The 12,724-nt window shown below is 34.8% G+C and overlaps 2 protein-coding genes across 3 annotated transcripts in view; one reads left to right on the forward strand and one right to left on the reverse strand.

The window, feature by feature from the left end:
- Positions 1-12,724, forward strand: part of LOC136969961 (transmembrane protein 268) — a 364,695-nt gene that overhangs the window by 243,816 nt on the left and 108,155 nt on the right. The window lies entirely within an intron of this gene.
- Positions 5,017-11,741, reverse strand: LOC136969974 (leucine-rich repeat-containing protein 38-like). 2 transcript variants are annotated; one of them, XM_067264334.1, is made up of 5 exons: positions 11,554-11,741; positions 8,610-8,750; positions 7,686-7,853; positions 5,441-5,580; positions 5,017-5,342 (listed from the first exon to the last, which is right to left on the reverse strand). In XM_067264334.1, exons 2-5 carry the CDS (start codon positions 8,612-8,614, stop codon positions 5,203-5,205), a joined length of 453 nt encoding a protein of 150 aa, XP_067120435.1. In that variant the 5' UTR covers positions 8,615-8,750; positions 11,554-11,741; the 3' UTR covers positions 5,017-5,202. The 2 variants fall into 2 exon arrangements, with proteins under 2 accessions (XP_067120435.1, XP_067120434.1); XM_067264333.1 differs by having other exon boundaries at positions 7,686-8,750; positions 11,554-11,739.

Here is a 12,724-nt window from a genome sequence, read left to right on the forward strand (position 1 = left end):
CTAAAAGTGCCGCCCGGGGCGGGCCGCCCCTGCCGCCCCCACTACGCTACGCCACTGGCCCACTCTCTACCTTTGCTATTATACTCTCACCTTTTGAAAATAAAAACCGACGCAAAACTTAACGAGTGCTCACCCGACAGTCTCGCGAATATTATAAAAGAATTGTTTCTGTCAGAAAAATAAAACGCTGGAATTACAAGGGAGAATTTTAAAGTTAGGAGGAATACTATCCGATTAGTATATACCGTGTTGAGTGTCGATGTCGACGTCTCCCGCACTTCGAAATGTTTTGAATTGTTGCCTGAAGACAAGGGAAGACCAATCGGTATTCATTATTTTACGTCGCTTCTTCTTGTGTTCTGTGAGGTGTTCGTTGTCCGAACGTAAAACTCTTTCGCGAAAGTATTCGTTAACCGATTACCCACTGTATTATATTGTAGGGGATACAACTTATAATTATTCTCGTCTTAGGAGTACGCGATCACTGTATTAGATAATAAGATATAAAGTAGGCAATTGATAATTTAGTTGCTGTACCAGAAATACACAAAGACGCTATCTTTTTATCTTAAATGTAATCATTCAATTTTATTACGAATGATTTCAATATTTTGAATTTTCTGCTGATGGCAAAAGTATTATTTTCCAACTTAAATACTGCTTACGGTTCATTTTATTACTGCCTACCAGTTGTCAAGTGGATAACCACTAAACACTGGTATTCCACAGTCTCACCAACATGCTGACTGTGGAGTTTTCCAGGTTTTCTTTGCATTCTAACACCTAAATACATGCCAATTTCCCAATTGGAATTTGGTCATCCTTTGGCAGATCACCGAAGTATTGCCTATTCCATAAATCCAATCTTCAATAATGGTGTGCTGGCTTGGATTACAAGTTTTAGTACGATCAGACGTTTTTTTAATTTGGCATTTATCACGGTGATGATCGATTTGAGTATTTTAACTAATTCAAAATATTTAACTTTTACATCTACTTGGCACAGTGGCGTGCCGTGACATTTGATGATAGGGAAGCTGTGTTTCTGTAAGAAGCCGACTTTCAGGGGCAATCGGTTAATTGCGCGTCAGTGATGGTCTAGGGTCCATTCGTACGTGCGAATGACAAAAATAAACAATTTATGTACTTTAATTCTAAAATACAAATAATACATACATAATACAATTATAGAAAAACTTGTTTCTTTTTTTTATTTTCTATAAATTAACTCTATTCAGCGATGTTTTCCCGCAAAGTCGTTAATTACTTTATCATAAAAACTCGTCGTTGATTCCATCAACGTATTTAAAAGTTCTTTTTCTATAGAAAGCAACGCTAGTAACGACAATCTTTCCTCCGACTGAGTGTTCCTGGCGAATGTATGAATTCGCTTCATTGTTGAAAAACTACGCTCAACAGACGCACTGGTAGATGGTATTGTAAAAATTAATGATATTAAACCATATAATTCTATTAGTACGTCTTTGTTTAGGTCATCATTAATTATAATATTTTTTATGTCTAAGAGTGACTTGCCAATATAGTCCGGACACGAATATAAATATTGCAATTCACTACGTAATTTACATAAATTAAAAAATTCTCCATAAAATTTACGTAAAGCATTAAAACTCTCTTCGGGAAATTGTTTTTCATAATATTTAAAATTATTAAAATCTAAAAGTGATAAAAATTCTAGAGATTTTATGTCGGCAAATCTGTCAATACAATTTTGTATCAATTGTTCTGGACTTTCAACCATATTCAACAACAAAAGTTTTAATTCTTCTTTATACTCCATAACGCAGTTTACAATCCTGCTATTGTAATTCCATCTAATAGGTGTGGCTGAAGGAAAACGCTTATTGACTTCTAGATCTAAGGCGTGAGATCTTTTAGAAGATTTAGAAAAAAATGAAGAAAATCCTGTCATAGTTTGAAAAAATATTTTACATTCTTTTATATATCCAACAGATTGAGAGAAAACTAGGTTCAATCTGTGAGCATAACAGTGTACGAAAATAGCATGTTTGGATATTTCTTTAATTTTAGCTCGGACACCATTATGTTGTCCGGCCATTACGGCAGCACCGTCGTATGTTTGTGCCACTAATTTTTTAGTGCATTGAAATTCGTCTAAGTAACTCTTAATGTGAGTGAATAACGAATTTGCGTCTCTGTTCTCACTCACATCGGTAAAGCCCACAAATCTTTCTTCGACGTTACCGTTTTCTTTCACGTAACGAAATACAGTCGACATCTGGGCTCTGTGGCTAATGTCCGTTGTTTCATCTACAATTATAGCAACAAATTTTGCGTTTTCAATTTCTTTTTTAATTTCTTGCAATAAAACGTTTCCTAACGAATTAACGAGCTCATTTTGAATTTTGTTCGATAAGCCAGTAAAAACTGTAGACTTCTCTAAATGCATTTTTAATTGATTATCTGACGTACTTAATAAAGAAACGAGTTCAATATAATTACCTCTGTTATTAGATTCAATACATTCCCTATGCCCTCTAAATGCCAATTCTTGCTTTGCTAAAAAGCATGTAATATCTATTAATTTAGATACAATATATCTATTAGCCGTAACTATCTTGTTATAATTTTCAATATTAATTGTATATTGTTTACTAATGTTAAATTCTATTCTATTTTGATTTCCAAATTGCTTCAATTTTACGAAAGAATCGATGTGACATTTACGATTTTCGTGTCTTTTTCTAGCTTTACTCAAATTATTTAAATCGTCAAAGCCATTCTTATTCCACACACTAATTTCATTTGAAAATAATAGGCAAGGCCAACAAAACAGTTTTTGCATTTTTATGCATCCACAAAGCCATTTTACGTCTTGATAAATTTTATCGTGAAAATGTCGAACAAATTTTTTTGTCGAAGTACTTATATTTAATTTAGGCGTTGGTCTTTCTCTTTTAATAATGGCTTCTTTTTCATTATATTGTCTTGAGCCAAAACTTTTTTTAAGTAAATTTTCAATATCACAATTACAGTTTAAATCGCTAGCCATGATATAAGGGCTAAAATTAAAAATAAAATTATTAAAACTTACTTGGTAAAATAAAATTTGTGATGGATATACAATTATACATACCTGGTACAAAATATTCAATTGTATGAATATACTTTTGCGAAGAAACGTATATAAAAATAACATAAAATATTGTTTATTTTTAAATATTTAAACAATCCACTGAGTTAAAATTGCTCCCTGCGAGTGGCTCACGAATGGAAACAGAGACGATTTTGGTAGGTGTACAGTGAATGCATGCATGACAAATCCCGAGGGTGCCGATACCGGTCAATGTCAAATGCCTCTTTTGTCGCATCACTAGTATATCTCAAAGGACGCGACAGGGCCGTTGTAAATTTTAAACGTTTCTCACCATAGATGTAAATATGTTAAACTTAATAGTCATTTGTTTTCTAACTACTGCAATTCGTTTTAGTACCAGGTGTACACGGAAATCAGTTCCCCACTGTACTGAGCTAGTAATTGCTTCGGTTAAGCTTTTGTTTAAGTCAGCAGGGTTTTACTTATGTCACCATTCCCTAATCTCTTAATTATTTAACTACTTCTTAGTAGAAATAACTCGAAACCAGTTACTTTGTACTCGAATATCTGTAGTCTTGGGAAAAAAGTGGAAAGAAATTTTTATGACAACCGATACTTAGATCGTACATTTAAGGAAAATAAATTCTAGAGCTTTTTTTGTACCATTGTACGTCTCATTCATTAAATTTGGTTGTAAATAATGATGCCAAAGTAACAGTTAATTTTTTAACATTATACAAGAATTGTACACGTTTTTTCTGCATTCCCTTACAGATGGGACATACTATAATCGTAATATCACCGGTTTAACATTGAAACCCGTAAGTAATATAAGATGGGAGAGCGGAATAAATATATCAAATATTTTAATGGATTTTTTTAAACTCCCGTCAACTATACAGAACTATCATAAAAACATGCCAGTAAACTCCTATCGGTTGGGTTAAGTTATAAATCTAGTCTAGGGTGGGCAACCTTTTTTATAACACGGGCCAGAATAAATTTTACGTTTTTCCGCGGGCCGTAGTAGTTAATTGACGCCTTTTTGTGACTCGTAATTTTTTTAGTCTGCAAATATGAAATAAATAAATAAAAAGTTTATTACTACATTTATTTCTCTTATCGTTTTCGAAAATTACAAAGAATTGGAAAATTAACTATTAATTAGTTATTTTTCCAATTTAATAATCTATTAAAGATCTCGCGGGCCGGATAGAAACTTTTCGCGAGCCGTAGCTGGCCCGCGGGCCGGGGTTGCCCGCCGTTGATCTAGTCTACTCGTGATTCACGTAATCGGGCGAGAGCGGCCGAATATCTAGCAGGCAGGCGGCTAAACAGCCCACAACCGGTCCGGGATATAAAGTTAGAAGCTTTATGTGTGAAGCATCCACCAGCTAAACCGGGTGACGTTGGTGCTCTGTAAAGCGCATGCGCCAATGCCTATAATCTGGCTGCTTGGAAGTTGACAGGCAGGTGGCTAACAGCCCACAACCGCTCCGGGATATAAAGCTGTACTCTTTACGAGTGTGTCGCTTACCCGGTTTAGCCAGGTTAAACCGGGTGAGGTTGGTGCACTGTAAACCGCATGTGCTAATGCCTATATAATCTGGCTGATTGGAGACTGACCCGGTTTCGACATTCCTTCCGCCACCGAATTATTCGAATATACAATAGCAATCTTATCGTTTTCTTTTTCACATGTAGTATAGAAATTTGTAAAAGATACATAATGCAGTTATAATAAAATATTAATTTTAATTAATTCAAAGTACGTTAAAATATGAAAATTTATATTTTATAAAATTCAAGGGAAAGTCATTGGAAGGTGGAATCGGCGCTTCCATCGCTTCCAATGACGGCACGCCACTGTTGGCACGAAATTCTAATTTCACCATTTTCACGCCAATGTTTTTATTTATAATATATCAATATATTTCAGAATCAAAGAAATTGTATTTGGTGTATTATTTTATTACATGTGCCGTACATTTTCAAGTGTCCATGCAAAATTCACAAGTTCAAATCCATTTTAACCGAGTCCTCACTGTAACAGGATGATATTTTGTCATATTTTGAAGGCAAAGATAAAAAGCACCTTTCTTGTAGATAATACATAAGAAATATTACATGCAATTAAATTCCTTCTTATATTCATCAGTACAAATATTCACGAATTGCCGTAATTTTGAATAATTGCAAGGTACATTTCCAAAATCTTTTTTGCACAGAAGTTGTAAGTCACAATTGCATTCTAAAGGGTTACCTGAAAAGACAAATAATTTTTTACTGTATTAAACATGTTAATTTTTAGTATATAATAAATAATTCCGTTATTCCTTGTTTGTTTTCTTGATAACTCACCCTCTACAACCAATTTTCTCAACCGAAATTTTATTATGGCATCCGGTATAAATTTTAATCTGTTATTCGCAAAGGAAACATGTTCTAATCTATTCATTCCTTTAAAAAGATCTTCTGGTAATGTTTCTAGAAAATTATCACTGTCGAAATACAAAATAGTTGTATAATTTATATTACTATATAGTTTTATATTATTTTTAAAATTTTTATTTCGTTCGCAAGTTTTAATGGAACTTAATTAATTAACCCATTAGTGACCGAGTGGATAAAACTATTCAACACTGGTAGTCGATTGCAGGTTCACGCCTCACCAACGAGCTGGCCACTTGGAGTTTTCTAAGTTTTCTTTGCATTTGTAACACCTAACTAGGGGCCAGTTTCCTATAGAAAGTCCTCCCTGGAGCATTTCTCTTACCAGATTGCCCATGTCTTGCGTTGGCGTATCCAACCAAACTACTACCAAATTTTCCGAGATATGTAAAAGCCATTCTCCAACTTATCCGGATGTGTTCGAGGATAATATAAACACTTAGTAAACTAGATGTTCATTTCGATATTTAAACAATCTTTCCTATCTAGGGGATGAAATTGCTTGTATACCGGAAAGCCATGCCCATTATAGACTTAGTTAAATTAGCAGTTTTGATGTCATTATCTAGTTAAATGTTCCATTAAATTGATTGCATCTCTAATACTATGACATTTAAACAAATAAGAAGGCTTTCGTCCAATTAGTAAATAGATTTCTAAATTCTGTTTACAATAAGTTCAGCATGAATACGGTTGGGCAATCAAAATTCACGAATAACTAGAAAAATTAATGGACTGTAGAAATAAAATCCAAGTAGAAATATTGAAATTGTTAATAAATACCCGGATCAAAAATAACTTGATGGTCGCGGTAACTAAGAACTAAGGTATCAGCCTATAGCTATGGGGCTCCGGAATCGAATCCATGCAAACAACTCCCCACGAATTTTTCATGAGCAACCCGCCAATAAAAAATTCCACGTTATGTCAGGCCCTCATCAACTGTCATCTCTATTGCGGGCCTGGTCGAACCTACGAGAAGTATGGAAAAAGGCTCTGGACAGAACAAGCGAAAAACAAAAACTGAAAATATCTTCGATCTACTACTACCTGATCGTACGTATATAATTGTTCTGAAAAAAACTATAAGTACGAAAATTATCTTCATTAAAGCGTGAATAAATAAATAATTAAATTTTTATTATCTGAGCCTTCCGCCATATTGTCTACAATTTCTGCCAGCATCTCGTAGTATCCGCAAAACTTAGGAGACTTTCAGGCTTCGGTGTAGATGACTACTCCCATACAATCTACATCTACCTCGCAAACTTATGGATGCCTTTTTTTACTACCCAGCGTGATTGGTAGAAATGTTTAATTATTGATGGTTGGATTTCAATCACCGATCATTTCACATAATTTACCAATTTCATGATTTCACCAGACGATAAATGTTTCATACAGAAGGCTCTTGTTAGTTCGGATATTTAATGCAAGAAAAGAATATTACAAATAACAAAATGAAATCTGTAAAGACACAATAAGAATGCCTACAGTGTAATCCTTAAAGGATTTATAAATAAGAGGAGAAAGAGTGTATTGTTGAAAAGAAACGAACGAAATGGTTTGGCCAGGGACGGAGGGCAAAATGGGTGAATGGGAATGTGCAGAGGGTAAAAGATTCATGGAAAAATACTAAAAGGAAGGCCAAGGAGATGGAAGGAGTGATCCAAAGAGCGGGAGAGAGGAGTTTATTGGAAGGGTGCAAGAGGAGAGATGAATTAGACAAAATGGAAATACTTTTACTAGTTAACCTTAGTTTCCAGTATTCTGCTGAAAAATATGATGCAAAGATTATGTTATTACATATTTAGGCGTAATGACCGATATTTCACATTCCAATACTCTTCACTTGTTATTCGACGTTAAGCATTTTTTGTTTTTTATGTATTTTACCGAAAATTATTCGTAATTTCATTCTGTGTTTTACCTAAAGAATACTTTATTTCCATTTTTCTAAATAATTTCTGTTTTTGTTTTCGTGTGAAATTTAATCTTTTTACTCGTGTCTTTTGAAAAGCGATTAATAAGTAGAGAAAATTTCAATAAGTAAACCAATTAAATGCATTTAAAAAAGAAAACCTGAAAGACAACGTCATTAATTGATTTAAATTAAGTTTTTAATTTTGTAAATAATTCAAAAAGTTCTACCTACCTGATACTTATTAAATTCAGACGTCCAGCTGGATCAGGTAAATGAGATCTTTTAAATGATGTCAATTGATTTTTGTCCAGATACAACTGCACCAGTTTGTTGAAAGATTTAAACGATCCATCATCTATACGTTTAATTTGGCATTCCCTCATTTCGATCTTTTCTAAACTGTTAGAAATCGAAGAGAAGCTCTTATTGATACGCAAAACTTTGCTTTTTGTCACTGTCAGTTTGGTTAGATAACTAAAATTCGAGAGCAAAGCCCAATTCCAATTATATAAGTACGAAACGTTTTTCATTACGAATTCCTCTAATCTGAATTCTAAACCTTTAAAAGGAGACGTTTTGCTCAAAGGAGGACCGAAAAAAGGTAAACTCACGTCAGAAAATTCGATTTTATTGAATCTGGTATTCTTGAAAATATGCTCTGGAAGTGCTGGAAGATGGGATGTTGTTAACTTAAAACGCTCATTGAATTCCTCACAATATGAATTATCTGAAGACGTTATATGTTCTTCAATTTCATCCATATCACTCCAATCGCTGCAAGTAATTGACTTTCTATGGCATTTGCAGTGAATTCCTTCACAAAAACTACACTTTTTAACTTTACAACAAACCAAATTAATTAAAAACAGAATTAAAATTAGTTTCATGTTTCTTATTGCAATGTCACTCTCTCTGTTATGAAAGCTCAAAATCCGGATTGTTATCAGTTTTTTACGATAAGAATTTATTTACTCAGGTTATCGTGGCCAATACATAGATAACACAATAAAATTGAAATCTGGAATTTCTTACTTAGGCATCTATTTTTTAAAGAGTGATATTAAAATTATATAAAGTAATATAAATACAAGTAAATATTATTAATCATTTATAATATTTTAAATGAAGAAACTTGCACATAAAGTATGTATTTACTTCATTTTACAGTTTTTTCACATTCTTGATTAATAAGTTCTTCTAAACCTTCAAACATTTCATGAGCCAGAGTTATCTTTTCTTTGAGTATGGATGGATCTATCTTTGTTGCTAATTCTACATTTAACAATGCACATTCGACTGAAAATACATAGATTTTAATGCATTTTTTTTAGAATAAAAAGTCATCTTATATAAATTTATTCGTAATTATATTAGATTTAATTTTTCTAAAGACATATAAAATAAAATAGATTTTTATCCTAGCCGTGATGTTTACTATGTTCTTAATTTATATAAATATAGTATATTAATTTATTGCATAAAAGTAATTTATTTTACTGAAAAATAATAGCGTAGATAATACAAGTGATAAGTGACATGTAATTTATAACTCGTTTTAATGTCGAAATTCTGTTTATAAAAATCGTTTAGTAACTAGAAATGTCAACTAAATTTTCATGTTGTCGTCGTAATTTTTATCAGTTAAGTTCTTTTAATAGCATCTAGTTAAAAATCCTAATATAAAACACGTTTAAATTTGATTCTTTAATACATTTATCACAAAAAAAAAAAAAAATGTACTAAAATATATGCAGGATATATCTGTGTTCGTAAATAACGATGGAAAATTTTCATAATACGGAAAACAAAATGATTATCCCGAATTTTCGAGGAGATTCTTCGAAATAAAAATTGTCTTAATGCTAATTTTGTCACATATTACACGATTAAACGTAGAGACATTACGAGAATATTGCCTTTCATAGCCTAATGGCTGAGGCTGTTCTGGCTAAACCTATCTCTCTGGGAAACCCGAATTCGAATTCAGGCAACCCTAAGAATTTTTCATGGCAATCTGCTTAATATAAGTCAGCACCGTCCTTTATCACCTGGCCGATCCTGCTCGACCAAGAAGGGTATGATTAGAAAGTCCCACTTGGTGTCTCGGATGAGAGTCAAAAAAATGAAGAGGAAAAAGTTATTTTAAGAATGAGCATTAAATTTTTTATTTGAGAAATTTAACGTAAAACCAGAAAAATATATTGGAATAGAGAAAGTGGCACGCTCTTTAGGGAAAAAATCTTCATTTCATATTCATTGTTTATTATTTGTAATGTATTATAGGTGCTTGTGAAATACACTCATTGCCATAAAAATTAGCACACTAAGAAGTTCTATCGCTGAGAAACTTGGCATGCAGATAAGTCTCAAATAGATTTGGAAATAATTAGAGTTTTGCCATGAGCCATCACGGCGTAATGCCCTCTGCTGGCATTACGCCGTGATGGCTCATGGTATCGTATGGTATGATGATAGTGTAATGTCAACAGAAAGCGTTAAAATGAGTCTCCCTTGGACTATAAAAAAAGCACACAAAAGTATCCTGTCTGTAGTTTACCTGTTGCAGTGGAACACTGTATCACTAGATGTCTATGAAGGCCACATGAACAACTAACTGAGTTTGAGAGGATCATCAGGTTGAAAGAAGCCGGATGGTCATCTCACCGAATAGCCTGCCAGCTAGGCCGTTCTGACAACACTTTAAGGATGTTAGGACTAGTGGACGAGAGAGCTAGTACACATAGCGCCCAGGCTCAAGACGCCCTCGGGAGACCACTAGCCTGAGAGGATCGCTGGTCCTCCGACAAGCACGCACACAGCCGACCGTATTGTTATCCGCCATCCAGACAGGTGGCGCCATCATTACAGGCCTATATGTCTGTCCGTACCATTTCGAGATGCCTGGATGAAAAACTTTTGGTATCGCAGCGGCCCTTACGTGTGCTGCCATTGACACCGCCCACCGTCGCCTCCGTTTGAAATGGTGTTGCTCCTGACGGGATTGGACTGCAACGGGATGGAACCGGGTCGTCTAAATCGACGAATCCAGATTCAGTTTGGGCACTGACGACGGCCGTGTTTTGTCTGGAGGTTCCGTGGTGAACGTGAACACCTCTGTCCTGCCTACGCTTTCGAGCGGCACACTGTCTCCACAGCCAGTGTGATGGTCTGAGGTGCTATCACATACAACAACCGGTCACCTCTAGTAGTGATCGAAAGGATCACGACAGCCTAGCAGTATGTTAGTGATATCCTGCAGCCACATGTGTTGCCTCTCACGGCAAGGCTCCCAAGAGCCATTTCCAACAGGACAATGCTTGATCTCACACGGCAAACTGTATAAAATGTGCAATAATAAATTAAAGGGTGTACTATAGATTACCACCTATGGAATTTCAGGACTTTGATTATATATTTGAACTCAGGGGACCGAGACGACTTCAACGGTACCCTTATTTTTGGACCGGAGACGAAAAATAAAAAAGTTATCATACTTTTTAAGTTACCATACTTTTTTAATGCTCTCATGCAGACGGCACCGTAGTTGCTAGTATTGCCATCTTGCGGTAAAGTCTGCAAACCATAACGTTGGACTACGGTCATCTCCCGGAGGGTTAACCACGCGATACGAGAGCGGAGAGAGCGACGCCACTTTCGATCATCGCGCGATCGCCATTTCGGTTAATGTTACTTATGGCAGCGAATATGGCGGCCGTTCCCACTGTTCGTGCTCCCGACTGACCTCTCGGAGGGGAGCCGCCAACAGGCCGCCATGTGCTAAACGTCACTAGTTATTGATTCACGGTAGTTCTTGAACAAAGTAAAAAAGGGGGAAACGTCTACTAAAGGCAATTTTAACGGCAAGCGACGCGACTCCCGATCGCGATAGCGAGGCCGACTTAGCGGAGAGAGCGACGCGACTCCCTATCATCGCGCGATCGCTGGAAAAAGTATAATAACTTTATTTTTCGTCTCCGGTCCAAAAGTAGAGTATCGTTGAACTCGTTTCGGTCCCCTGAGTTCAGATATATACCCAAACACACGAAATTCCATAGGTGGTAATCTATAGTATCCCCAATTAAAATTATGAATAAATTACCTCTATATTTCATAAGATTCTCATTAATATACTTCAACTCTTTGGACAATTCATCCACTTTACTTATAATCTGATCCTTATCATAATTCTGCAGAAGCAAAGCAAAACTGTTCTGGAATTTAAAACCAATAAAATTTTATTACACTTTTCTGCAGTAAATTGAAGACTTTTATATTAATAATTTATTAAATGTAACATTTACTCTTTCCTCTTCGTTCCTCTCCTCCATTATCTACAATTAATCATAAAAGTAATTAACTTTATAATTAAAAATTAACGTATTGTACACATTATTTAATGTCTTTATATATTAATGTATATAAATATATAAAGAATTATGGATATAAAACAATTACAATTTTTGCTTTATAACTGAACGAGATGTTCCAATATTGCGATATGGGTTGGAATACTCAGTGAATATGGCGACACCTAACGTGATAAACACTTCTAAGGAAATTTATTTTAAAAATTAAATTCTTTAAGTTTTTATTTATCTTTTTAAATATTTGTTTTAAAATTCTACAATTACTTAAAATATTTAAAATGTAATATCAATACTAAACTTTACATCATCAACATAATTGGAATAAAACAGTCCTCACGAGTGTATGGCTTCTTGAATTAATAACAAAGAGTTTGAAATCTAGCATTTAAGAGCAAAGTTAAGCAGGGCTGCGGAGTCGGTAAAAAAACACTCGACTCCGACTCCGACTCCGACTCCTGATAATTTTAGTAGGCCGACTCCGACTCCGGCGAAATTAAATACCAAGTCATTTTATGGGGGGGGGCACAGGCGCCATAGGGGGTACCCTACTCTAAACTCTAAAAGGAGCCCCGGGCATTTACTCAAATACGTAGGCTGTTTTTTTCCAAGCTCCGATGGTCCATAAAAAAAGGACAATGTAAATAACAAAATTAATTTATTACGAAAAGTTAGGTACAGACTTGGTTACTTTTCGACATAATCACCGTGAAGATTGAGAAATTTATCTGTGCACCAGCAACATTCTATGACAAGGATGGAAAACATCCTTGTCATAGAATGTTGCCGCCGATGACTCGAGATGGGCCCTAACGTTTTTTTGAAGTTCATGATTAATCTTGAACCTCTGCCCTCCTAGCCACTTTTCCTGTTCAGGAAAGAGGTGAAAGTCGCTCGGCGCTAAAT

The sequence above is a fragment of the Centruroides vittatus genome, unplaced genomic scaffold (assembly GCF_030686945.1).
Source record: "Centruroides vittatus isolate TY-2023 unplaced genomic scaffold, ASM3068694v2 contig_1832, whole genome shotgun sequence".
Classification (NCBI taxonomy): Eukaryota; Metazoa; Arthropoda; class Arachnida; order Scorpiones; family Buthidae; genus Centruroides; species Centruroides vittatus.